The sequence below is a fragment of the Rhopilema esculentum genome, chromosome 11 (genome assembly GCF_057945365.1).
Source record: "Rhopilema esculentum isolate cy_ngs chromosome 11, ASM5794536v1, whole genome shotgun sequence".
In the NCBI taxonomy this organism is placed as follows: Eukaryota; Metazoa; Cnidaria; class Scyphozoa; order Rhizostomeae; family Rhizostomatidae; genus Rhopilema; species Rhopilema esculentum.
This window is the reverse complement of record NC_142825.1, coordinates 9,435,254-9,460,915: the sequence shown is the minus strand read 5'-3', so window position 1 is coordinate 9,460,915 and position 25,662 is coordinate 9,435,254. Positions and strand designations below refer to the sequence as shown.

The 25,662-nt window shown below is 36.2% G+C and overlaps 1 protein-coding gene across 1 annotated transcript; it reads left to right on the top strand.

Moving 5' to 3' along the window:
* Positions 1-9,929: 9,929 nt before the first annotated feature.
* On the top strand, positions 9,930-25,453 carry LOC135693971 (uncharacterized). The gene is made up of 8 exons (XM_065212581.2): positions 9,930-10,075; positions 18,494-18,604; positions 19,878-19,988; positions 20,844-20,945; positions 22,151-22,279; positions 22,689-22,820; positions 23,937-24,046; positions 24,603-25,453. The coding sequence occupies exons 1-7, from the start codon at positions 10,003-10,005 to the stop codon at positions 24,041-24,043; spliced, it is 765 nt and encodes a 254-aa protein (XP_065068653.2). The 5' UTR covers positions 9,930-10,002; the 3' UTR covers positions 24,044-24,046; positions 24,603-25,453.
* Positions 25,454-25,662: the final 209 nt, after the last annotated feature.

Below are 25,662 nucleotides of genomic sequence, written 5' to 3'. Positions count from 1 at the left end.
CACTATTCACATGCTCTTCCTACCAGAGAATGCAACCATGAAAACTAAAATGACACTTTTGACTCTTTCTAATATCTTGTGTGTTGCTCGGTGTGTGGTTTTCCCTTACCAGAATCTAATCCTCGATTACCGAACCGAAATTTCGGCATAACCAAACGGCTCTTTTCATATTTCAATTCCAAGCTGTACATTTGTCTGAAAGTATATTCACAGATCTGTTCTGTTGACAGGCTCCGTTGGATGGCTCCATCGCAAACAAATAGGAGGGAAACAAGAATTTTAATGGTTTCCTAGCTAAGAAATATAAAAAAGACTGCATTGTGGTGCATGTGAGTGCCATATAAAAAATAGAAAAATTGTAGGGGCACCATTGTTTGAGAACATTAGGAACAATACAATGCTCTCATTCGAAGCAAAGTAGTAGGTGCAGCCCTAGTGCATGTAGACTTGCTACGAGAAAAAAAAGAGTGAATATCCAGGGACACCGATATGATTGTATAATAACATCTGTTTGATATTGGCAAAAATGTTAAGCTGCCTCGGCTATCTTTAAGCAATAACAAACCACAAACAGAATCACACCCACGAACAGTTACGCGTATATATCAACATTATTTATGATAATTCTTATCAAAATTCTTATTAAAAAGCCAGAAAGTAAATACCTGCAAATATCATTTACTTTACAGCAGATGATAAAACTATTCAAATCAATATAAGAATGAACATATTGAGTTGAATATTTTGGGCGTTGTATTTTTATCAAAACAATCCCTCAAAAAATCTCGATACAAATGTGGCAGCTAAATTTAAACATCTTGAGACCTCTTGTTTCAGTATCCAAACAAATTGATTCCAAATTAATAACCGGTTTAAATTCGGTTCTATAATTTGGAGTTCTTTAAAGTGTATGCATTCTATTAATAAAACCCATCATATAGAAATGTGAACCTGTGGATGAGCCTGAAATGGAATACTTATCTTTTACGTCTAGGGATAACATTTTCACCAGATCGACCACTCTCTTTTGCCAGATTATGAGCAATTGGTCCTCTGAACCTTGAAAGATATCTTTTTTGTTCAAGTCTTTTACTTATCATGATACAGCTCAAATTTAAAATCTGTTTTAGCTTGTGAATACGTACATAATTTCTTTCCTAGCTCTATTTTTGATTTGATAGAAAGATTTCTTTTGGTCATGACTTTGTTTCACCATGTGAAAATGGTGACAAGCTAAAAAACAGAAAATAAATTTTCAAAGATTTTATCACAGTGCTAGCAAAGTCTTATGATTGTGACTTTTTTAATGGTGAGTTTCTTGTAAACGAATTTGTAATAAAAATATTGTGAACAAGTTTTATCGGGATCAAGAATTTCATGTTTTGTCTAAATCCTTTCAATGGCAAAAGGTCTGGGTACCAGGGTCTCGGAGAGTCAAAGATTAAGAACGGAAGAAAGAAATTGCGAAGTAGAATGGCAAGGAAAAGAAGATTCTTCTTCACAATTCCTTTTCCACGTTTGTCACAAATTCTTTTCCCCGTTCTTAGTCCTTTACCTCTCACTGGCTATGGTTCCAAGGGTATAAAAGAACAAAATACAAAAGGGCAAGCAAGACAAAAACAACTTTTTCCGAATCCGGCATAATTAAGAATGTTTAGTTATTTTGTGTCAACCTGCTGCACTCATTTTGAAAGTTTAAAGCCAGAAATTGTGTTGGTAAACGGGGATTTGAGATTTTTAAAATATTTTTTAGCAAAAAATGTTTGACCGCCAAATTAAAGTTAACCTTTCCAGTTAGATGGTTGTTGGGTTTAACCGCAACAATGTGCCACATTGAGTAAATATTGGATTTATTTTTTATTTCCGATTTTACTGATAAACCTAGACAAGTACTTTCTCACGATAATGATAATCAAGAATTTACTCCACGAATTTACTCCATAATGATATTACTCCACGAATATCTCGTACGCATTTGTTAAAACAAGTGATTCTGTCTTCGGTCAACATCTTTTAGACAACCCAGATTGTGCAAGACTCTATAATTACGACCTGTTTCAGATAATTGGCAGAGCCCAGTCGTCTTTCCATCTAGCAGTTTTGGAATCGATCTACATACAAACGAAAAAGCCACCATTGTGTAGACAGAAGAAGTTCGTTTTCTCTCTTGGACTCCAGTGGTAATTTTTCTTTAGGCACGCGGCACTGATTGGATATTTTTACCGGTCTTGTGCTTGCGCTTTTCTGATTGGCCTATTTCGATCCACATCTGGGTATATATTTTTCATCGTGTTTTTTCGAAACCTTATTCTGACGTTTTATGCTCCTAGGAGTATTAGACGAAAAAGCTTTTTAGCCAATATGTTGTAAAATATATGCTTTTTTCAACGACATTTTCATGTTCTGTACCACCAAAAAACTGATAATATAACTTACCTTGAAAATTACGTATTTCTGGAGTAATAGGCTTTCCTTGTTTAGGTTGTTGTTGGCCTTACTGAGCGATTTTGAAGGAGCTTTATTCGTTATGGCGTACAGTTGTTGTTGCGTTCCAGCCCAGTTCAAGTATAGACACGAATTGATTTGTATCCGATCTGTAGAAGAAAGTTGTTATGATCAGTAACCGTTCAGACCTACAAAAGTATGATTTTGGCCTGGATAAGAAATTTTTTGTAAAAGGAACCAAGCTCGAGATTTATACTGTGATTCTTAATTATATTTACAGGTTTCTTAAATACCTACAATCACTGCCAAAATTACTTGGAACACCTAACACTTTGCGCTATTTTTCATTTGTTTCCTTGAATACTACCACTTTCGCCCCGCCTTCCCCTCAAAACAATGTTGAAAGTATAGAAAAATATCAAACAATCTACAAGAAAAAGCGTACTCCATAACCCATTTATTTTTTCTATAGTAAATCAACATTGTTCCTAGGGGGAGAGGGGGATGGCTGAATTCGCCTTTGAAAACCTACGTTAGTATTCCGAGACTTTTGGCAGTGATTGTATGTACTAAATAGCCACAGAAGGAAACGCTTTTACAAGAAACGTGAAACAATATAACATAACATAACATAACATAACATAACATAACATAACATAACATAACAGAACATAACATAACATAACATAACATAACATAACATAACATAACATAACATAACATAACATAACATAACATAACATAACATAACATAACATAACATAACATAACATAACATAACATAACATAACATAGCTTAGCAGATGTTAATGGTGTTGTTATAACAAAACACAATATAACAAAATATGATATAAGTGATTAAATTTTCTAGTTATTGAGAAGTTTCTTCAGGCCCGCAGTTATTTGCTCCATGGTTCCTGAAGTTTTTCTGTCGTTTTAAGAGGTCAGTTTTTCCTAAAAGAATGTAAAGTGAAGTGAAAATACAAGATTAAGCCTGGCTCTGTAACGCCCCCACTTTGCAAATGCTCACTTGCAAAAGAATCTTTATAGGATTAAAGTTGTATTTATTTCTTTCAATGTCACGAAGCGAGAAAAGTGATTATTTTGATGGTATTTTGATGGTGTTGTCTACTTACATCGATCATTCAAAGTAAAGTAGGTTTGAAGTGCAAAAAAGTTGCTTTAAACAACTTTATTATATTCTAACATTCTGGTTTTGCAGGTGAAAATCGAACCTTACGAGCTTCTTCTTCTTCGAGTATCATTTTCTGTAAGGACATTCATGATCATGGATTTCCACCGGCTACCTTTAAAACGCGGAATCCGGAACCGGAATACGGAATCCTATTTGTAGAAAACAAAATATTTGATGATGAAATAATGACAATACTTTCCGTGCTCAAAATAAGCATTTTATGCAAAACGGAACATGGTGTTCAACTAACTAAAGTTTCAAATTGCAAATGGACGATGCAATAATTGAGAGAATAAATGGAATCCTCTTGCACTGGAAATAGAAATTAGAAAATTTACATAGTCATCATCTATTTCACAATCTTCAATTATGCTTGGATAGAGGCAGTCTGGTGGGGCCTCAATGAGCTCAGCCCTCGTCTCAAAATTAACGTGTCAGAAAATGTAGCAAAATATCGGATTCTATATCCCGGCTTCCGGACTCAGTGTTTTAAAGGTAGCCGATTTCCACCTCCAGCGATCCCTTCTGATACCCCATCCATCTTCTCAAACTACCAAAATCGGTTTACCTCTGCCTTTCCCTGCTTCCTTTTCCATTCACCTGATGCGCCCTTCTTCGAAATTCGTATAGATTCTTATCATTGTTGCGCCTTATATTTGTAATGGGGTTTTTACAAAGGCATTCTATCGTCGAGACAAACTGGTCTTCGAAGAGAATTGAGATAAAGATACAAAATCATAATGTTCCAACTTCTATCTTCCGATCAAACGATCTTTCCACGATCTTCATGAAGGTTAAAATCAATGTTTCTCTACGGTTGTCCCGTAACGTCAAATCGTTCTCGTAATATTAGGCAGATTCTTTCAAAGGACTGTCCTCACAATTTCAAAGAACATATAAATACAACAATATTCCAAGTCATACACGCGCGATTCCATATATCCAAATACGTTACTATGTAACTACATACTTCGTGTCGACAAGATATTTCGTCGTTATTGCATCGTTCAAGCATCTCGCCACATAATTTAAGTAAATCGTCGAAAAACTAAACATACATACATATAAATAATCAAATCTTAACCTTATAGCTCTCAACAAAGTAACACACACGCCCAAAATATAACATAAACAAGAACTAATTGAAATACTACATAGCATTTACATAATAATAGTGGATACAAAAAATATTGCTCCCAAGACTAATTACATAAACTGAATAATGTTACCAAATATCCCTTGAAAAATAACTAATGAATCGTAAGGTGCAATAAGATAACAAAAGGAATCATAAACAGTCGAATGTGCGAAAGGTGATAAATTTCTATGGTTACAAATAACAAAATAAACTAAGTCTAAAATAGCACTATTACATATTGATTATGTAGCAAAAGTAATTTTTGAATGCGCTTTGCATCAATACAAAGGTCAACGAATCGTTATGGTGTAGAAAACTCAAAATACATGAATATATGAATGATAGGACTTAAAACTAGCTTAACAAGCAGAGATAATGAGCAAAGATTTGTGTTATGTTAGTTTTGTCTTTCTAATTAATACTGGGAGACCTCTTGCACTTTATTCATTCAAATTTCTCATCAAAATCCATCAAAACATTATGTGAAATGGAGGGAAGATGATGGTAGAAATTCTAAATGTCAAAAGAATTAAGAAGGATTAAGTTTCTCCATAGAGAAAGAAGCCGTCACGACAAAAACTTTCCGGGCATGGCAATGTTTTTTGTGGTTAATCTTTAAGGCCTTGATGAAGGGGCACCAGAAAGGTGAACTAGCGGGAGGTATAACAGGTCTCCTAGCATCGATCACACGATCAGTTTGAATTGTGAAGTCCCATAATATTTTACATTTTTCATTTTCCATAACACTTTCAGGTGCATGCTCGTACCATTTCTCCGCATGCCCTAAACCGTTTTTACAAAGAATAACATACTCTAGTTGAAAATTCTTTATCACGTCCTGTCAGTAATTGCCTACCCCCTCTCCCCTCATTTGAAGGTCTTACAGTACCCCATAGATGGATAGATATAGATCGGCGTGCTTCCGAACTCTTGTACTTTTCTGCACGTTGAAGGAAAATTGGTAGATATGTGGGGCGCCATCTTGACCTTTTGCCCCCCCCCCCTGCGATCTCGTCCCAAGCACGCCACTGTTGCAGCACATTCATCGACATGTGTGACTCTTTGTCCATTGATCATCAACAGATAATCCAGAGCCACTCCCTTTTAAATTTTTTTTTCTTTTCGCATTACTACGATTGTAATAGTTTTATTTTGTAAGAACAGGCTAGCCAGTTACAAATTACCTTGTAATAGTGAGGTTTGTAATTGTATTTTTAACTGGCATTCAAAATTAAAAGTGTCCATTATTGTTATTATTATTACTATTATCATTATCATTGATACCAAGTTCGCTGAAATTTATGAAAACGATTTCTTAATAAATTGTAGCTCTCAATGCATAAAACTGTAAAATACTTTGAGGCCATATTTGTGAAGCAGGTACTGGTGCCTCAGTCGTGGTTTTGATACTACAAGTAAGATTTTTATCATCAATTGTTTGGCTCATTTCTAATGTCGTCTTGAAAGATAGAAACAATTTTGAAACAAGCGCAATATTTAGATAATCTATGAATATATTTTACAGCTTTTTGCTTGATACAGGGTTTGTGGAATGTACATTGCTTGTAGCAACTTAATTTAACAGTGTGTTCTCCCTTGTTGACCTGAAATTATTAGATTAATAACACTAGAAATATGAGATAGAAATGTTGACTGCTTTTTTGAGAAAAGAACGAAGCAGGCTTTACAAAAAACCATCAAATGAAGTAACAAAGAAGTAGAAACGGCTACTTCTCTGTACTAACCAGGGTGCTTAGCTCTCCAAGGCCTCTCGTGGCTTTTTTTATCATTTTTGTCTTGTAGTAAAATCTGTTTCTTTATCTTGTTTACATATTTATTGATGGTAAACACTTGACATCTATCTTGTTTACATGTTGACACGATATTACAATCAAATTTTAGGCCTTTTGAGTATATAATCGTTTTACCTTTAGCTTGTTATGGTGACTGCATTGATATTACATCCAGTTATCAAAACCCGACTTTTAATAGGATTTTTGCCAATAAGCTTTTGCTCGTCAGTCATGTGTCAACTGAGATATGACGTTCATTTAACAAGGGTCGCTTCGCTAATGACAACAGCTCGGAAGGGGCGGTGTCCTATGTTCTAAAGAAACATCAAATACCAGATAGAATAATTCCACGCATAACATTAGAACGCAAGGAAGACATAGGCAGCCTTTCCACTAGCCTGGGTTAAAACAAAACCGGGTTAAAAGTTATCCGTTTTTAAAGTGAGTCAATGGAAACGGCGTTTTTCTTCGACCCGCTTTTAATCCGTTTTTGATCGTTCCCACTGAGCCGGGTGAAAATGTATCCAGGGTGAAAAGTTGTAAGAGAAATCAGTATTTGCATAAAAAATCCTTCAATTTCTATCGTTGTAGGCCAATGGAAGCAACATCGACATACAGGATTTATTTTTTATTTTTGGCGCCGTCTCAATTTTTAAACGTTGCTGTTGTTGCAAGTGGATCAAAAGTTATCCGGGTTCGGCGTTTCCATTAACTCGCAGGTACGTCAAAAGATACCCGGGTAAAAACTGACCCACTTTGAGACCCGTTTTCAAACTTATCCGTTTTTCAAGTGGGTTAGTGGAAACGCGACATTATGCTTGATCAAAAAGAGTACCGGTTTATATGGTTTGATACTTAACTAACCTTCAAAAGCATACTGAACAAAGCTTCAAAAGTTTAGCAATAGACTGTCAACAAAACTGTTATCAAGAAAAGCTTCCATAAATTTGTTCAAATTAAGATCTCTTATTTTTCATCGAAACGACAATGCCGACGATAATTTTTTTGGAGAAAAGTGGACTTTGGGTTCTTTTTTATTGTTGTCATAATATTATTACCCACATTGTATTTTCCCAGTGTATCTGAATAACAACAAATCGTATAACCACAAATATTTATAGAAATAATGCTAAAGATTTTTATCCATTCTTAAAATGGACTTCTCCAAAAGAAATTTTCAAAAATTTAACCACAGTAATATTGCGCTAGGTTAAATTTTTGACAGATGCAGCAGTTGAAGATAAAACCATTATCAGATAAATTTTGCATTTTTAGAGAATTTTCGAGGATAAAACCATTATCATCAATAAAAAAAGCAGTGGAATTTTGTTTATCAACCACGAAAACTTTATAAATCAATTCTGTTTCCACTTTTGATAAGTCGGTTGATAAGGTTCCAAAAAATAGGAAGTTGTTTTTTTACATTTCATTGAAATAGGATTTAGCACAACCATAGCAGTTCAGGGATAAAAAAACCGCGCACAGGCAGTTTTATCTGATCTTCTTCTTTGTAAGTAAAAGTCACAACTTTAGCCAGTTTATTACAAAGATAGAGAAGGGGTGGAAGCAGTTTTCAGACCTCCACTGACATATAAGGAGAACCTGGTCAGGGCGTTCGCTTCTCTTTTAAAAATTCTGACTTGGTCCTTGTTTAAATTAGCAAAGAAGAGGAGCTCTTGCACTGTCTAATAGAAGTATTCCAGTCATCCAACAAAGCTCAAAGTATCTAAATACAGATATGTCTGTAGGCGATCTTAAGGTAACTACAGTTATCAAGTTATTCCTATATAAGCAAATAATCTTTTCTTAATTTAGATGCTATATCACTTCATTTAATGACTGTATTAATTTGTTCAGTTTGAGGAAGACTTTGGCTTACTTTAACGCAATACACAAAACAGGTATCTGTGGTACGAGTGCGTTTAATGTCAAATGTCAAAATATGCTAAAGAACATCACATTATAAAAAGACTGTAATGAAAATACATAATAATGCGCAATTCGCCTATGTATGCAAATTTATGGACAGATTGGCTTATATATATTGGAAAATATACTTACGCCCTTCACGTTTAGTTTTCGAATTCCCTGAGAGTTTTAGATTGTTTTCATGCAAACGCCCAGAGAAATTTGAACAAGATCTCAAGCTAGCTAACCAAGGTAAGATGCAAACATGTATCTTTTACAAACTTTTGAAAATTACCAATCATTTTTTTTGCTTATATCCTAGAGAAAGTAGGCTGCCTAACGCCACCGTATGCACAGATTGAACCTAACATAGACTGACGTTCCTGCAGCCCTTAGACAGCTGAAAACCGTATAAGGTTAAACACGTGTTTACTGCTAGTTCAACAGAAACGTTGCTAGTTTTGACAATGATGATCATGATAATTGAGAAAAGCATTAAGCAATTCCAGAGGTTTTATTCAAACATTAATTGCTCTAGAAAAAGCAGAAGCATATACACGCAAGGAACATTTCATTGATGAAACATGTTGAATGTTATATGTTTTTGGCTGTCTCAATGTCAGGAAAAAGGCAACATCTACCTTTATCCCTTTGAAAGCTTAATGATTTGATTCCAAGTTAGTAGTTCTGTGAAATTTTGTCGCAAATTGTTTGCAATTCGTACGGTACTATTTAGCCTTTTTGGTATATAATATTTCATCATGACAAATTAGGTCAAGGATATAAAGTTTCAAAGACTTCACACACAAACTTGGAAGTGCAAAAACTGGTAAAGTATTCTACAGGTATGCTGCAAATTATTCGTCTTAACGAGTGTAGAAGTTATACAGGGGCGGGGCTCGAGTTATCTACACTTACGTTCGAAAAATACTGCACCAATCCCAAACGGCAGCCCTGCCATCAAATTTTTTTTAGCTAACCAAAGTTCAAATAGCTGTAAGTTAAATAGATGTTCTAAGCTGACTGTTTAGGTGTAAAATAACGAAAAATTCACATGGGTATAGTAATAAAAATGAAAATAAAGAAAACATACTTGATTTTTTCTTAACTTCAAGCCGTATCGACCGTTGCTAAAGCACGAAAATTGAGCTATGATGATAGGCCATGTTTACAACTCTATCGCCAATACTCGCTTGTCAAATTGGTGCAATATTTTTCGATGTAGCTAACATCACTTTTGTTTTGGTTCACTTAGAAACTATTAAATAGGGAATTTTGAAATTTTAATCACTAAAGTTTTCCATATTTTCGTGAGAAGTGAGTTACATTTTGAGCTACATTGATCTTATCAAATATAGCAGAAAGTGGTTGAACATAGGCTAAACAACAGAAGTACGAGCAACTTTCGATGACTACGTATAAACTGAGGTGACTATTAGTTTGTAATGATTTGCATTCACAAAGTACGTTTTGTTTCCTTTAAGCCATACAACAGTGCTTGTTAAAAAGCTTGAAGACTGGTGATGGAAAAACTCCACCTTTGGATAATGTTTATACTGCTGGCGTTTTGGACGAAGTTTATGCTGGCGCAACCAGGTTAGTTTGGTTTATGAATGCAATGCCTTATTGAATAGAAAGCATTTCATTTTAAAGAAATACGTTTGCAAAATATGTTTATTTCTGGGCGTTAAATCATTCACATCGCTTTAAAGAAGTTCATACCGAGCAAAACATAAAAGGGTTCTTCCCAATAACAAGATAAAGCGTTCTAAACAAGAGCAAGGTCACGAGTACCTTTTTTAAAATTTTGGAAAGCTTACATTGTTAACAAAGTACTTGTTCAAATATTTTGCTGTTTGTGAAGCACTTAAATTTTTCCATGTCACTTGTTATTTGTTGCGTCATCATAAAAACTAATGCTCAACATTAATTGCTTTAAATAGGAGTCTAGCCAAAAATTATTTTTGGAAGGGTACAGCAGTGTTTTTGCCAACAAAAAGGGCATGCCACATTCTTTTAGGGTGTGGTCATAAGATTCGAAAAATTCAATTTTACATGTTTCTAGTGCCATACTTTGAAAGGTCAGCTGCTACAGAAATGTCAATACGTTACAACTGTAGCACAAAGGTTGCAATTATACTACAGCGTGAAAAGACGAATTTCTTCTCTGGCCCGATAAAAGATCCCGTTGCCGACGGACAAAGTATTGGGGGCCCCTATACCCCTTTTGGTGACGCCCCTAGCTTTAAAAAAGTCATAATAAAGCATATGCTTCATAGCAACAAAAAAGCATAGCATAGCATAGCATAGCATAGCATAGCATAGCATAGCATAGCATAGCATAGCATAGCATAGCATAGCATAGCATAGCATAGCATAGCATAGCATAGCATAGCATAGCATAGCATAGCATAGCATAGCATAGCATAGCATAGCATAGCATAGCATAGCATAGCATAGCATAGCATAGCATATCATAGCATAGCATAGCATAGCATAGCATAGCATAGCATAGCATAGCATAGCATAGCATAGCATAGCATAGCATAGCATAGCATAGCATAGCATAGCATAGCATAGCATAGCAAAGCATAGCATAGCATAGCATTGCTATGCTATGCTTTGCTATGCTATGCTATGCTATGCTATGCTAATTTCTATAAAAATTTGAATACTTCTGATATTACAGACAACAAGAAATTTTGGAAAACTGTAAAACCTGTCCTTTCCGATAAAAGTCGATCGAACTCAAATATTACCCTTATCGATAATAATAGGATGATTTCCAATGATAAGGAAGTTGCAGAAGCCATGAACGATTATTTTATATCGATAACTGACTCATTAGGTCTGACAGGGAACAGGGAGGTTACCATAAGTACAGATGGTTTATCAGATCCTATAGAAAAGGCTATAATGAAATATTCAAAACACCCTAGCATTAGGAAAATTCGCAGTTTTGCTCGAATTAAAGGCTACTTTAAATTCCAAGAGGTTACTGTGGAACAGATACACTCTGAAATTGAGGGGCTTAATCCTAAAAAGGCAACAACCTTTGGAAATATACCCGCGAGAGTGCTGAAAAATAGCTCTGACATTTGTTCCGAATCGTTGCAGCTTATTTTCAATAACTGCATTCAAAATGGTGTCTTTCCCGACCTATTAAAACTAGCAGATGTCACTTCCCTCCACAAATCGGAGGAGAAAACCAATAAGAAAAATTACAGACCGGTTAGTGTACTACCAACTGTTTCAAAGGTTTTTGAGAGACTTATGGATAAACAGATTATTGATTATATGCAATCGTATTTATCGTCACTTTTATGTGGTTTTCGTAAAGGGTACAATGTGCAGCACGCATTAGCTCGAATGCTTGAAAAATGGAAAGCAAGCTTAGACAGGGGAGAAAATGTTGGCGCAATCCTTATGGATCTCTCGAAAGCCTTTGATTGTATTAAACATGACCTCCTTATAGCAAAACTAGATGCTTACGGATTCAGCCATGAAGCACTGTGTCTTGTTAACAGCTACTTGGAAAATAGGCATCAGAGAGTTAAGATTAATGGATCATTCAGTACCTACAAACAATTGCTCCTTGGTGTTCCGCAAGGATCAGTTCTTGGTCCCCTCTTCTTTAACATCTACATAAATGACTTACTTCTCTCCTTAATGGATACGGATATCTGCAATTACGCGGATGATACAACTCTATATGCGTGCGATAAAAATCTCAATAATGTAATTGCAAGGCTAGAGAATGACTCAAGTATAACTATCCAATGGTTCGCTGATAACTTTATGAAGTTGAATACAAACAAATGTCATTTACTTATTCTTGGCAAAAGTTCTAATCAACAGGTTAAAGTTAATGTAGGAGATTCTATCATAGAAAACTCGGAAGAGGAAAAGCTACTAGGTGTTGTGATAGACAAAAAACTCAGTTTTGAGACACATATCAGTAAGTTATGTAAGAAGGCTGGTAGCAAACTCACCGCCCTCGCTCGCATATCTGGATACATGGACGCTAATAAACTTAAAATCTTAATGAGAGCATTTGTAATTAGCCAATTCGAATATTGTCCACTAGTCTGGATGTTCCACAGTAGGCACTTGAATAGTAAGATTAATAGAATACACGAAAGAGCTCTGAGAATTGCATACAAAGACTATGATTCTAGCTTCAACACTCTGCTAGAAAATGATGGCTCGGTAAATATTCATGTAAAACACCTGCGAAATCTTATGATTGAAATGTTTAAAACAAAAGGAAATATCAACCCTCCTTTTATGAGGGAGATTTTCTGCGAGCGTCATGCTGTTTATAATTTGAGAAATAATAATGAATTTATGGCACCAAGAGTAAGAACAACCATTTATGGAACCGAAACTATCAAATATAGAGGGCAGCGTCTTTGGCTCTCTTTACCTCAGCACATAAGGAATGCTCAATCTATTAATGAGTTTAAGAAAGAAATTAAAAGCTGGAATGGCACAGACTGTACATGCAAACTATGTAGGACGTTCGTGCCACAGCTTGGTTTTTTGTAATTCTATCTTTTAAATAGCTCAGGTTTTATAGTTTTTTAATGGATCACTTTGTATTTAAAATTTTATGTATTTAATCTCGTATGTATTTAGTTGATGTAGTAGTTTTAACAGTTGGCTTGGATTAGCTCATTTCTTTGTAAATAGCTATGTAGCGCCAACTTTAAATAAATTGATTATTATTATTATTATTATATTATAGCATAGCATAGCATAGCATAGCATAGCATAACATAGCATAGCATAGCATAGCATAGCATAGCATAGCATAGCATAGCATAGCATAGCATAGCATAGCATAGCATAGCATAGCATAGCATAGCATAGCATAGCATAGCATAGCATAGCATAGCATAGCATAGCATAGCATAGCATAGCATAGCATAGCATAGCATAGCATAGCATAGCAAAGCATAGCATAGCATAGCATAGCAAAGCATAGCATAGCATAGCGTAGCAAAGCATAGCATAGCATAGCATAGCATAGCATAGCAAAGCATAGCATAGCATAGCATAGCATAGCATAGCATAGCATAGCATAGCATAGCATAGCATAGCATAGCATAGCATAGCATAGCATAGCATAGCATAGCATAGCATAGCATAGCATAGCATAGCATAGCATAGCATAGCATAGCATAGCATAGCAAAGCATAGCATAGCATAGCATAGCATAGCATAGCATAGCATAGCATAGCATAGCAAAGCATAGCATAGCATAGCATAGCATAGCATAGCATAGCGTAGCGTAGCATAGCGTAGCATAGCGTAGCATAGCGTAGCATAGCGTAGCATAGCGTTGCATAGCGTAGCATAGCGTAGCATAGCGTAGCATAGCATAGCATAGCATAGCATAGCATAGCATAGCATAGCATAGCATAGCATAGCATAGCATAGCATAGCATAGCATAGCATAGCATAGCATAGCATAGCATAGCATAGCATAGCATAGCATAGCATAGCATAGCATAGCATAGCATAGCATAGCATAGCATAGCATAGCATAGCATAGCATAGCATAGCATAGCATAGCATAGCATAGCATAGCATAGCATAGCATAGCATAGCATAGCATAGCATAGCATAGCATAGCATAGCATAGCAAAGCATAGCATAGCATAGCATAGCATAGCATAGCATAGCATAGCATAGCGTAGCAAAGCATAGCATAGCATAGCATAGCATAGCAAAGCATAGCATAGCATAGCATAGCATAGCATAGCATAGCATAGCATAGCATAGCATAGCATAGCATAGCATAGCATAGCATAGCATAGCATAGCATAGCATAGCATAGCATAGCATAGCATAGCATAGCATAGCATAGCATAGCATAGCATAGCATAGCATAGCATAGCATAGCATAGCATAGCATAGCATAGCATAGCATAGCATAGCATAGCATAGCATAGCATAGCATAGCATAGCATAGCAAAGCATAGCATAGCATAGCATAGCATAGCATAGCATAGCATAGCATAGCATAGCATAGCATAGCATAGCAAAGCATAGCATAGCATAGCATAGCATAGCATAGCATAGCGTAGCGTAGCATAGCGTAGCATAGCGTAGCATAGCGTAGCATAGCGTTGCATAGCGTAGCATAGCGTAGCATAGCGTAGCATAGCATAGCGTAGCATAGCATAGCATAGCATAGCATAGCATAGCATAGCATAGCATAGCATAGCATAGCATAGCATAGCATAGCATAGCATAGCATAGCATAGCATAGCATAGCATAGCATAGCATAGCATAGCATAGCATAGCATAGCATAGCATAGCATAGCATAGCATAGCATAGCATAGCATAGCATAGCATAGCATAGCATAGCATAGCATAGCATAGCATAGCATAGCATAGCAAAGCATAGCATAGCATAGCATAGCATAGCATAGCATAGCATAGCATAGCATAGCATAGCATAGCATAGCATAGCATAGCATAGCATAGCATAGCATAGCATAGCATAGCATAGCATAGCATAGCATAGCATAGCATAGCATAGCATAGCAAAGCATAGCATAGCATAGCATAGCAAAGCATAGCATAGCATAGCGTAGCAAAGCATAGCATAGCATAGCATAGCATAGCAAAGCATAGCATAGCATAGCATAGCATAGCATAGCATAGCATAGCATAGCATAGCATAGCATAGCATAGCATAGCATAGCATAGCATAGCATAGCATAGCATAGCATAGCATAGCATAGCATAGCATAGCATAGCATAGCATAGCATAGCATAGCATAGCATAGCAAAGCATAGCATAGCATAGCATAGCATAGCATAGCATAGCATAGCATAGCATAGCATAGCAAAGCATAGCATAGCATAGCATAGCATAGCATAGCATAGCGTAGCGTAGCATAGCGTAGCATAGCGTAGCATAGCGTAGCATAGCGTTGCATAGCGTAGCATAGCGTAGCATAGCGTAGCATAGCATAGCATAGCATAGCATAGCATAGCATAGCATAGCATAGCATAGCATAGCATAGCATAGCATAGCATAGCATAGCATAGCATAGCATAGCATAGCATAGCATAGCATAGCATAGCATAGCATAGCATAGCATAGCATAGCATAGCATAGCATAGCATAGCATAGCATAGCATAGCATAGCATAGCATAGCATAGCATAGCATAGCATAGCATAGCATAGCATAGCAAAGCATAGCATAGCATAGCATAGCATAGCATAGCATAGCATAGCATAGCGTAGCAAAGCATAGCATAGCATAGCATAGCATAGCAAAGCATAGCATAGCATAGCATAGCATAGCATAGCATAGCATAGCATAGCATAGCATAGCATAGCATAGCATAGCATAGCATAGCATAGCATAGCATAGCATAGCATAGCATAGCATAGCATAGCATAGCATAGCATAGCATAGCATAGCATAGCATAGCATAGCATAGCATAGCATAGCATAGCATAGCATAGCATAGCATAGCATAGCAAAGCATAGCATAGCATAGCATAGCATAGCATAGCATAGCATAGCATAGCATAGCATAGCAAAGCATAGCATAGCATAGCATAGCATAGCATAGCATAGCGTAGCGTAGCATAGCGTAGCATAGCGTAGCATAGCGTAGCATAGCGTTGCATAGCGTAGCATAGCGTAGCATAGCGTAGCATAGCATAGCGTAGCATAGCATAGCATAGCATAGCATAGCATAGCATAGCATAGCATAGCATAGCATAGCATAGCATAGCATAGCATAGCATAGCATAGCATAGCATAGCATAGCATAGCATAGCATAGCATAGCATAGCATAGCATAGCATAGCATAGCATAGCATAGCATAGCATAGCATAGCATAGCATAGCATAGCATAGCATAGCATAGCATAGCATAGCATAGCATAGCATAGCATAGCATAGCATAGCATAGCAAAGCATAGCATAGCATAGCATAGCATAGCATAGCATAGCATAGCATAGCATAGCATAGCATAGCATAGCATATTATAGCATATTATAGCATATTATAGCATAGCATAGCATAGCATAGCATAGCATAGCATAGCATAGCATAGCATAGCATAGCATAGCATTAGGGGTGTACCGGATCAGGATTTTCAGAATCCGGCCGGAACCGGATTTACCGGATTTCTTCGTGGATTATCCGGCCGGATTCTACCGGATAATCTGACCATTTATAGAATTTTCAGTAATAAAAAGTTTTGAGCCACTTTGCGAAAAAATGTATAGCGAGAAGATCAAAGAGACCTATTCAGGGTTGCCAGATTGAATTTACAAACGAAGGCTAGACTGGTGAGCAATTTAAGCCAAAATGCTCATAAAAAGGCCAAATCAAAAACTCTCTCAAGAATCCATCGAGCAGGCACTGGTTATATTTCTACGCTTGTGCCTGTTAGATAATTTCTTAATTTTGATAAGAATCTTACTTTTTTCCAACACCCTTTGCTAATATCAAGATAATATTTAGGTTAGGTTAGGTAACACTTTGTAGTTAACTACTAATTATTCTATGAATGTAGTAATTACTTATTAATTTTAGACGTCTGCTGAAAAGGCCAACATGGTCAAATTTAAGTAGTAAGCAAAAAACAATTTTTCCAGGCAATCTAAGTCTAAAAACCAAAAATGAAAAATTTGGCCTAAAAAGCCGATCAAATTTGTGAATTATATCATCCAGTCTTCCTGTTTCGTGATGACGAGCACTTTCATTTCAAATCTGTTTTCAAGGCGCTTGTTTTATCGTCGATATTGTTTAGTTCTGGAAAATCCATTTTTAATAACTGTATGAAGGGAGTCTGACTTGGTTTTCCAAATTTTCTTAGTTTTGATTAAAGTTCTGGAAAATCCGGCAACTGGCCGGATTTCGGAAACAAATCCGGCCGGAACCGGATTTTCAAAAAATCAGCGATCCGGCGCCGGATTATCCGGTCTGCCGGATATCCGGTACATCCCTACATAGCATAGCATAGCATAGCATAGCATAGCATAGCATAGCATAGCATAGCATAGCATAGCATAGCATAGCATAGCATAGCATAGCATAGCATAGCATAGCATAGCATAGCATAGCATAGCATAGCATAGCATAGCATAGCATAGCATAGCATAGCATAGCATAGCATAGCATAGCATAGCATAGCATAGCATAGCATAGCATAGCATAGCATAGCATAGCATAGCATAGCATAGCATAGCATAGCATAGCATAGCATAACATAGCATAGCATAGCATAGCGTAGCGTAGCATAGCGTAGCATAGCGTTGCATAGCGTAGCATAGCGTAGCATAGCGTAGCATAGCGTTGCATAGCGTAGCATAGCGTAGCATAGCGTAGCATAGCGTAGCATAGCGTAACATAGCGTAGCATAGCGTAGCATAGCGTAGCATAGCGTAGCATAGCGTTGCATAGCGTAGCATAGCGTAGCATAGCGTAGCATAGCGTTGCATAGCGTAGCATAGCGTAGCATAGCGTTGCATAGCGTAGCATAGCGTAGCATAGCGTTGCATAGCGTAGCATAGCGTAGCATAGCGTAGCATAGCGTAGCATAGCGTAGCATAGCGTTGCATAGCGTAGCATAGCGTAGCATAGCGTTGCATAGCGTAGCATAGCGTAGCATAGCGTAGCATAGCATAGCATAGCATAGCATAGCATAGCATAGCATAGCATAGCATAGCATAGCATAGCATAGCATAGCATAGCATAGCATAGCATAGCATAGCATAGCATAGCATAGCATAGCATAGCATAGCGTAGCATAGCGTAGCATAGCGTAGCATAGCGTAGCATAGCGTAGCATAGCGTTGCATAGCGTAGCATAGCGTAGCATAGCGTAGCATAGCGTTGCATAGCGTAGCTTTCAAAAAGGCGCTGCCATTAAATTACTTTAAATTTCCTGTGTCACAATTTACCATTCATTCAAGGTCAAGCTTGTTTTTTATCATTCCCATTGCTGAATAGTATGTTTTCAATTTCTAGGAAAATGTGAAGACAAAAAACCAAGTAGTTACTGCTTTAGGGCTGTAAAAAATGGTTCGTGCAGATATAAGCACATTCGGAAGGGCTGCCAAAGATCTTGCTTGGTTTGCTGTAAGTGAAAGTTACAATGGCATAAATATTATCATCGCCTAAAATATTATCCGACCCGAACTTTAGCCCAGAAGAGCTATGATTGTAAGATAGGTGATTTCTTCGCAATGGCTGGATTATGTACTAAAACTTGAATATTCTTTCAAGTTAAAACTTGAATATTCGAAAACGTAGATATCCCAAACGTAAAACTTTCCTAACGTAGAAATCCCAGTCCTATTTTCGTTTTTCTGTGAAAGAATTTTAAAGATCAAAGTTGTTTTTCAGAGGAGAGGTAAAATTATGGTCAACCATTTACAGTCAACCAGCGTTTAATTTAACAAGTTGTTTTGTATCATATGCGCGTCCATGAGCTCTTAAGCCTTTGAAATCTGGCCCCTTTAAAAACTGAGACACGTTTTTGTTCCATCCGATGACCCATCTATCATTTGAAACAAAAACCATTTGATTGGTACTTGAAAATGAATTCGTTTCGCATCCTTCACTGGAAAAAGGTTGCGAAAAACCAGATTTCTCGAGCTGTTGTAAAAACGCATCAGTAAATGCTGATAAGGCTGCAAATTTGACCTTCGTTACTCGATACCTCGTTGATTCTTGCGTGACAGTTGGGTCTTGCGTTGAACCTTACCCATGTTGGCTTTTTCTAGTAATAAGCCCGATTTAAAACAAAGTTTTTATTGAACATGTATAAATATTCTCCATGATTTTAATCTACTGTCGAGCATCATGTGACTTGTCAATGTAAGACCACAGATCAAAGATAATTATTAACATACAGGCGCTATCGTTTCAGTGGCCAACACATAAATGTAATTACTTCCTGATGGTAGAGAAAACTCTTGCTATTATCAATTTAAGTTTTTAGAAAGAATGAGGAATTTGAATAGCACCAGACCAGAAACAAGCTTAAGTTCAATATTCTTTAAAGTTTGAGACGAGCGAAAATAGTCTTTTACAGAGACTTTTACAGAGAGGATGAGATGCCTCGAAATAAGTTGTGGCTTGTAGGATGATGAACTACAAGCTGCATAGCTGTTGAGCAGATATGTTTTCTTTCCCACCCTAAAATTCCTTACGATTTACATCACTTTTTTCTTATATGCCATGTGTGCTGCATACTCTGTCCCCTTTTATTTTGACACAATAAACAAAATGAAAGTTAAATAATAAATGTCTATTCCTTTTTTGATATTTCTATTCAGTTCCTTAAATTCATTTTTGATTAATATAAGACTCAAATTATCTCATATTACCGCGTTCTTTTTTCTACTAGGTGCTGATCTTACAGCTGCATGCAAGTCAAGGAAATTCTTATGCTTTCACTCTTACCTTAAAATGAAATTGAGGTACTTTTGCCCAGAGACATGTGAATATTGTGGAAAAGGTGTTTTAATTTACTTCTTTCGATAATTTGCAAACTTGCATCACTATAAGGCATCAACCCAATTCCATTATAAGGTCTAGAATTTTCAGAAATCCAGCAGTAGCATTTGGAACTTACTGCACTAATCTTATGCTGCAAGAGCTTTAAGAAACCTAAAGAAATTGTTCCGGGTAAGAAATTACAGACATCATTGTCAGTTTTTAAGTACACGACTCCAAAGGACTTTCAATGACGCAACACGACTCCAAAGGACTTTGAAGTTCTTGCTCTGAAGTTCTAGCAATCTTTAAAACCTGCCAATATTTAGCATGTTTCAAAGGAAAAGGGCATGCCCCAAAAGACCTATGCAAGGTATTGCAGCTTTACCTCATATGTCATATGCACTTCTTCATCATGCAAGAAATATCAAGGGCAGGAATCAATAATTGATAGTTTAGCACATCAAAAGAAAGGCAGTGCAATGGGCAGAAGAAGAGGATCATTTTTATATGGCACATTATACTTACCGAAACAACGATACCCTTAATTCCATCTTGTCCTAAAAGAGTTTTCAATATTCATAGTCAATATCGCAACTTGAACGTAAGACACTTTTTGGCCTTATTTTTTCAAAAATTAAACTAGAAATTAAACTTTACATTAATACTTAATATTAAGTATGAGATTAAAGTACAAGAACAAAAACGGAAAATTATTATGTCATAATATTGAAAATAAAAACAATAGGACTGAAGATGGAGCCATGGGTCAATTGCAAACCAAGTTTTTTTTACTAAAGAGCACTGCAAACATCGAATTAACACCAAATCATATATTCACTACGTCATCTAATATACAAATTTACCTTTCATCAAGCCTTTGCTCCTCCGCCGTGTTTGGACAGCAAATATGGTTGCTGTTGGGACAAATCAACGCCCGCTTTGAGGCCGATTGGTAGTGGCGAAGATAGTTGCCCGCGTAAGTTCATGTCTACACAATATAACAAACTAAAATGGATAACGTTTTATGCAATCGTGATTTTGGTAGAATGGCAGTTGACTTACGACTGGAAATACAAACAAAATAAGTCGTTGCTGTGGTGTATTAGGTAGCACCGTTGCCTCTCGTCACGGCCACGCAAAGCACTTTAGATTGTCATATAACATAGACTTTTCGGCCTACAATCTTCAGCGAAATAACATTAAATGATGTTCAGAAGCAAGCAAAAAACTAAATACCAGGCTTATCTAGATTTTGATATCTATTCTTGTCCTGCAAAATACTTAGATACTGTATATAGATCTTATTCATACAGGGCAAGAGCTGAGATAGCTACAAAATTGGCTTAAATCGAATATTATAAGAACTTAATTTTAAATTCAATTTCAACTGCCTCGATTGTCTGCAGAATCAAAAGTAAAGGAGACAGTATCAACACATGCATTCACTTTGTTTTCATCAATTGATTAAATGAAAAAAACCTTCAAAAATAGCAAGCAATATATTTCAGAATATATCAACACTATCAGGCAAAAAATAGTTTTCAATTTTCAAATGGAACTGTTTGGACAACACTCTAAAGTTACACCTTTGTTGTTGTTGTAGTGAAGGAACCTTCATTACATTAACAATAGGTCCAGGGGCACAAATGCAAATTTTTTAGAGGGGTGTTCTTTGAAGAGACCGAGTTTTCGCCACGACAGACCGATTTTTGCGAAATAGATCGGGACCGACTTTATCGTACAGTATGATTGCAGTACAGTAAGTCCACTTGTTGGTCCACTATATGCCTTACTGAAATGCAATACAGCATGGTACCAGCAGAATTGGGACCAGTGTTGGGTGTGATAGACAGAAATAATAAGCACATGACTAGATCGGGATCGCCTTTATTGCTATCAAATTTCAACTGGGACCGGGTGGTGAAATTATTGTGGGGTGTGACACCCCTTCATTTGCGCCCCCGAATAAATCTTTACACGTCTTTGGGTTGCACGTTAAAGTCAAAACTAGACTTAAAAAAACAAGTTGTGTAAAATTGATCATTGGTTATATAAAAGTGAGTTCTAGCAAGATTGCATAACTTTCTCTTCTTCGCCTATTTAACATCTTTAGTACAAATTTTGCAAAGCAATTTTACTAAAGCAAAGGTCGATATCATTTATGAATTTTTTATTCTATAGCCTGCCAAGACAAACAGAGTTCAGCCTTCTGCAACCATTTTAAAATTGACTGTCTCGATTTTCACCCGGCTCACATTAAAGGAAAGCAGATCAGAGGATTCTGCCCAGAAACATGCAGAGTGTGTGGAGGTAAGCAAGGCAACAGCTATTACTTTCAAACATCTAAAAAATGGGGAGTTTCGATAAAGAATTGCTGAAGAGGGTTTTTCAACTTTTATCCAGGCTGTCCCACGGACTCGGCCTTTTACAACATTCAAGATGGGTTGTACCAAGTTAAGAAATACAACACTCCATTATGGATGGTATTCATCAAAATTCGATTAATTGATCATAATATTGTAAGAGATAAATTAAATGGCAAGTTTGTTAAATTTGCTCTTTTTTTGTAAAATTTGCCAATACAAACAAAAATCATTTTCTCAATTTCGGCAAGTTATTCCTGACAGCACTTTATATGTTTTTTTATTTCTACGAAACTTTCAATTTAAGTCTTGAATGTTAACAATTGTTGTTGTCAAAAATGTTGGCCTATCTGCAGACAAGCAATTGTGCATGGATGATCGTAGACAGGCACACTTATGCCCGCAATACAAGGATGAAGGTCTTTGTACAAAGAACACAAAACTCATGAAACTCTGGTGTCCTTACACATGCAAGTTTTGTAAACCGTGTAAGTACCTTTTTTACAAGTTTATTTCATTTAACCGAAGGCAGCTTGAAGGGTAACAGTTCACTTGAAAACATAAGCAATATTCAAATAAAAAATTGCCTGATGAAATACAACTAGCCTGCCAATGTAGAGGAAATTTTGTTTTTCCAACTTCTATCTTCCTATGAAATGATCTTCCCGCGAATAAGGTTAATAACAAGTAAATAAACATTACATATATGAATTCAACACTGTTTATATACCGATAGGCTGCCGGTTTACAAAATGAAATGAACATAAAACTAAGTAACAAACATATAGGAACTTGTTTACACTTTCCGAGGCTGTGATTGGCTCAGCGGTGAGAGAGGTCACGTGATTTAGCGCAAGCTCTCAGCCAATCAAGATTTGAGCCCTATGCTGATGAAATACAACTAGCCTGCCAATGTAGAGGAAAGTGGCTATATTTTACACTTTAGGCCTCAACTTTAAACTTTTTGCAACAAGACCATAAACTGCAATAAAGGCACTATGGCCTGATGCCATTTGTTGGCCATGTAAATTTCCCATTTTTGGACTACACAATAGCGAAATTGTTTCTCATCTAATCTGTAACGTAAGGCTTATTCACGATGTCAGCTCTGTAGAAGCTTGAAAGTCTTTTTTCCTCATAAAATTTTAATTTCTGAACATTTTACTTTCTATCAATTAACATTGTTAAGCGTTCGCAAGGCAAATAGTTTTGTACAGCTTTATTTACTTCTGCAAAAAAGATCGCACAACAAACGTTGCAACCGAATGCTCACTTAAGGCTACTTTTGATAAAAATGTCTTCTTTGGCATAATTTATATCATAACTTAACTGCTCCCATATAATCACAAATACACCAGTCCAAGGCCTAACTGAGTTGATTTAGCTTATAAAGGGGTGGTAGCTTAAGAAATTTGTTTGAGTGTGTTAATTGCTATATTGCGTAGTCTAATGATAGCTTAAAGGGTAGATTCGGGAGTTCGAAAGTCTTGTACATATCCTCAAAGGTGTTTTTACATTTGAAAGAAACCGTGATGATTACAAATTTGTAAAAACACATTTGCGCATAGATCTGGTGAATGAAAATTGAATTGTTCTTTTTACAGGTACTGATAAGTCTTCGAATTGTAAATATCTAAAAAAGCATCATGCTTGTAAACGAATCTCCAAGCAAATGAAATTCTTGTGTCCTTATACCTGCAATTTTTGTTGAAAGGTTCGTATTTTTCTGTTTTGCACTTATTAGCATTTTATTGATTCAATTTATTTCCAAATAGCCCTAAAAAGTATCCAAACAGCTGATATTCAATTGAAAATTGCTTTACAATTTTAAAACGTTAGTGTGAATTTGAGCATTAATCGCACTGACTTTCTGAATCTAGGGGTGTTAAAGGAAGCTTAAAGGGCTAAAGGGGGCTAAGGAGTTTAAAAAGCTGGGGAACTAAGGGAGTCATGAATTTTGAGAAAATTTTCTTTTCAAAAAGGATTTAAGTGTAACTAAGAATACATTTAAAAACATAGGCGTTCAAGCATAGGTTCAAGATTATATTACATTTCATCTTTATGAAAAAATATATTCGCTCCCCTGGCCCTTAAGCGTTTCAAGAAATAATATTTCATTCATCATTAATTTTCAAGATTACCATTGTAAATTTTAAATTCTTGCTTGTTGGAAATTCATTGCGTCTTAACTCGCCTGTTTTGATTTATGTTAGTTATCTGTCTGATGAATCCCTAATTTGCCATTATGAATTAATATTTTTGCATTCAAGATACTGATGCAATCCATGCAAGCTTGATGATGGAAGTGAGAGGCAATTTATGATACTTTACGGAAACACTGGTTCAAGGTAGACATGTTGAAGTAAAGTACTAGAATTTTGCTCCAGCAAAAAACGATTTTAAAAAGTGTACGACCGAGGGGCAAATCACTCTTGAAAATGGTGTACGAGATAAATAATCACTAGTGATTAATTTGTGATTAAATCAATTTTGTGTGTGATTAATTTGATTTCACGTGATAAAAGAACTTGATTTTTTTTCATTAATTTTTTATTCTTAAGAAATTGAATCATAGATTCAAAAGTGCTCTCAAATAGCTTCATGCTCAATAAACGTCGTCCACGATTTTGCAACATACTATATGAAATTGAAAAAGAAAAGTTAGCAGTTCAGCACAGGGGTGGATCCAGAAAAAAATTTGACCGTTGCAGATTTGCAAACGAAAAAGGTGCAAAAATTTAATAACATTAACAACTAAAAACAGAGATATCTTTTCTAAACAGCAGCATAAGCAAAATATTAAATCAGTATTATAGGTTGGTGACAGTAGCCTTAAGTGAAAAACAGTGAAAGGTTGTTGATCACTCTGAATGAGTCATTAAGACAAATGCATGTGCTCTTTTCTGTGGGCCGTCAACTTTTTTCATAAGAATTCGAATTTGCATCAAAAGAGCTATCTTTCCTAACATTAGCATTAGCAACATGGAAGAAAATAGCCTGGAATGAAAAACAGTGAACAGAGTTGAACACCTTGTAAAAGTCGTTAAGGCAAATGCATGTGCTCTGTTCTGTGGGCCGTCTACTTTCGTCATAAGAATTTGAATTTGCATCAAAAGAGCTATCTTTCCTAACATTAGCATTAGCAACATGGAAGAAAATAGCCTGGAATGAAAAACAGTGAACAGAGTTGAACACCTTGTAAAAGTCGTTAAGGCAAATGCATGTGCTCTGTTCTGTGGGCCGTCTACTTTCGTCATAAGAATTTGAATTTGCATCAAAAGAGCTATCTTTTCTGAACAATAGCATTAGCAACGTGGATGCAAATAGCCT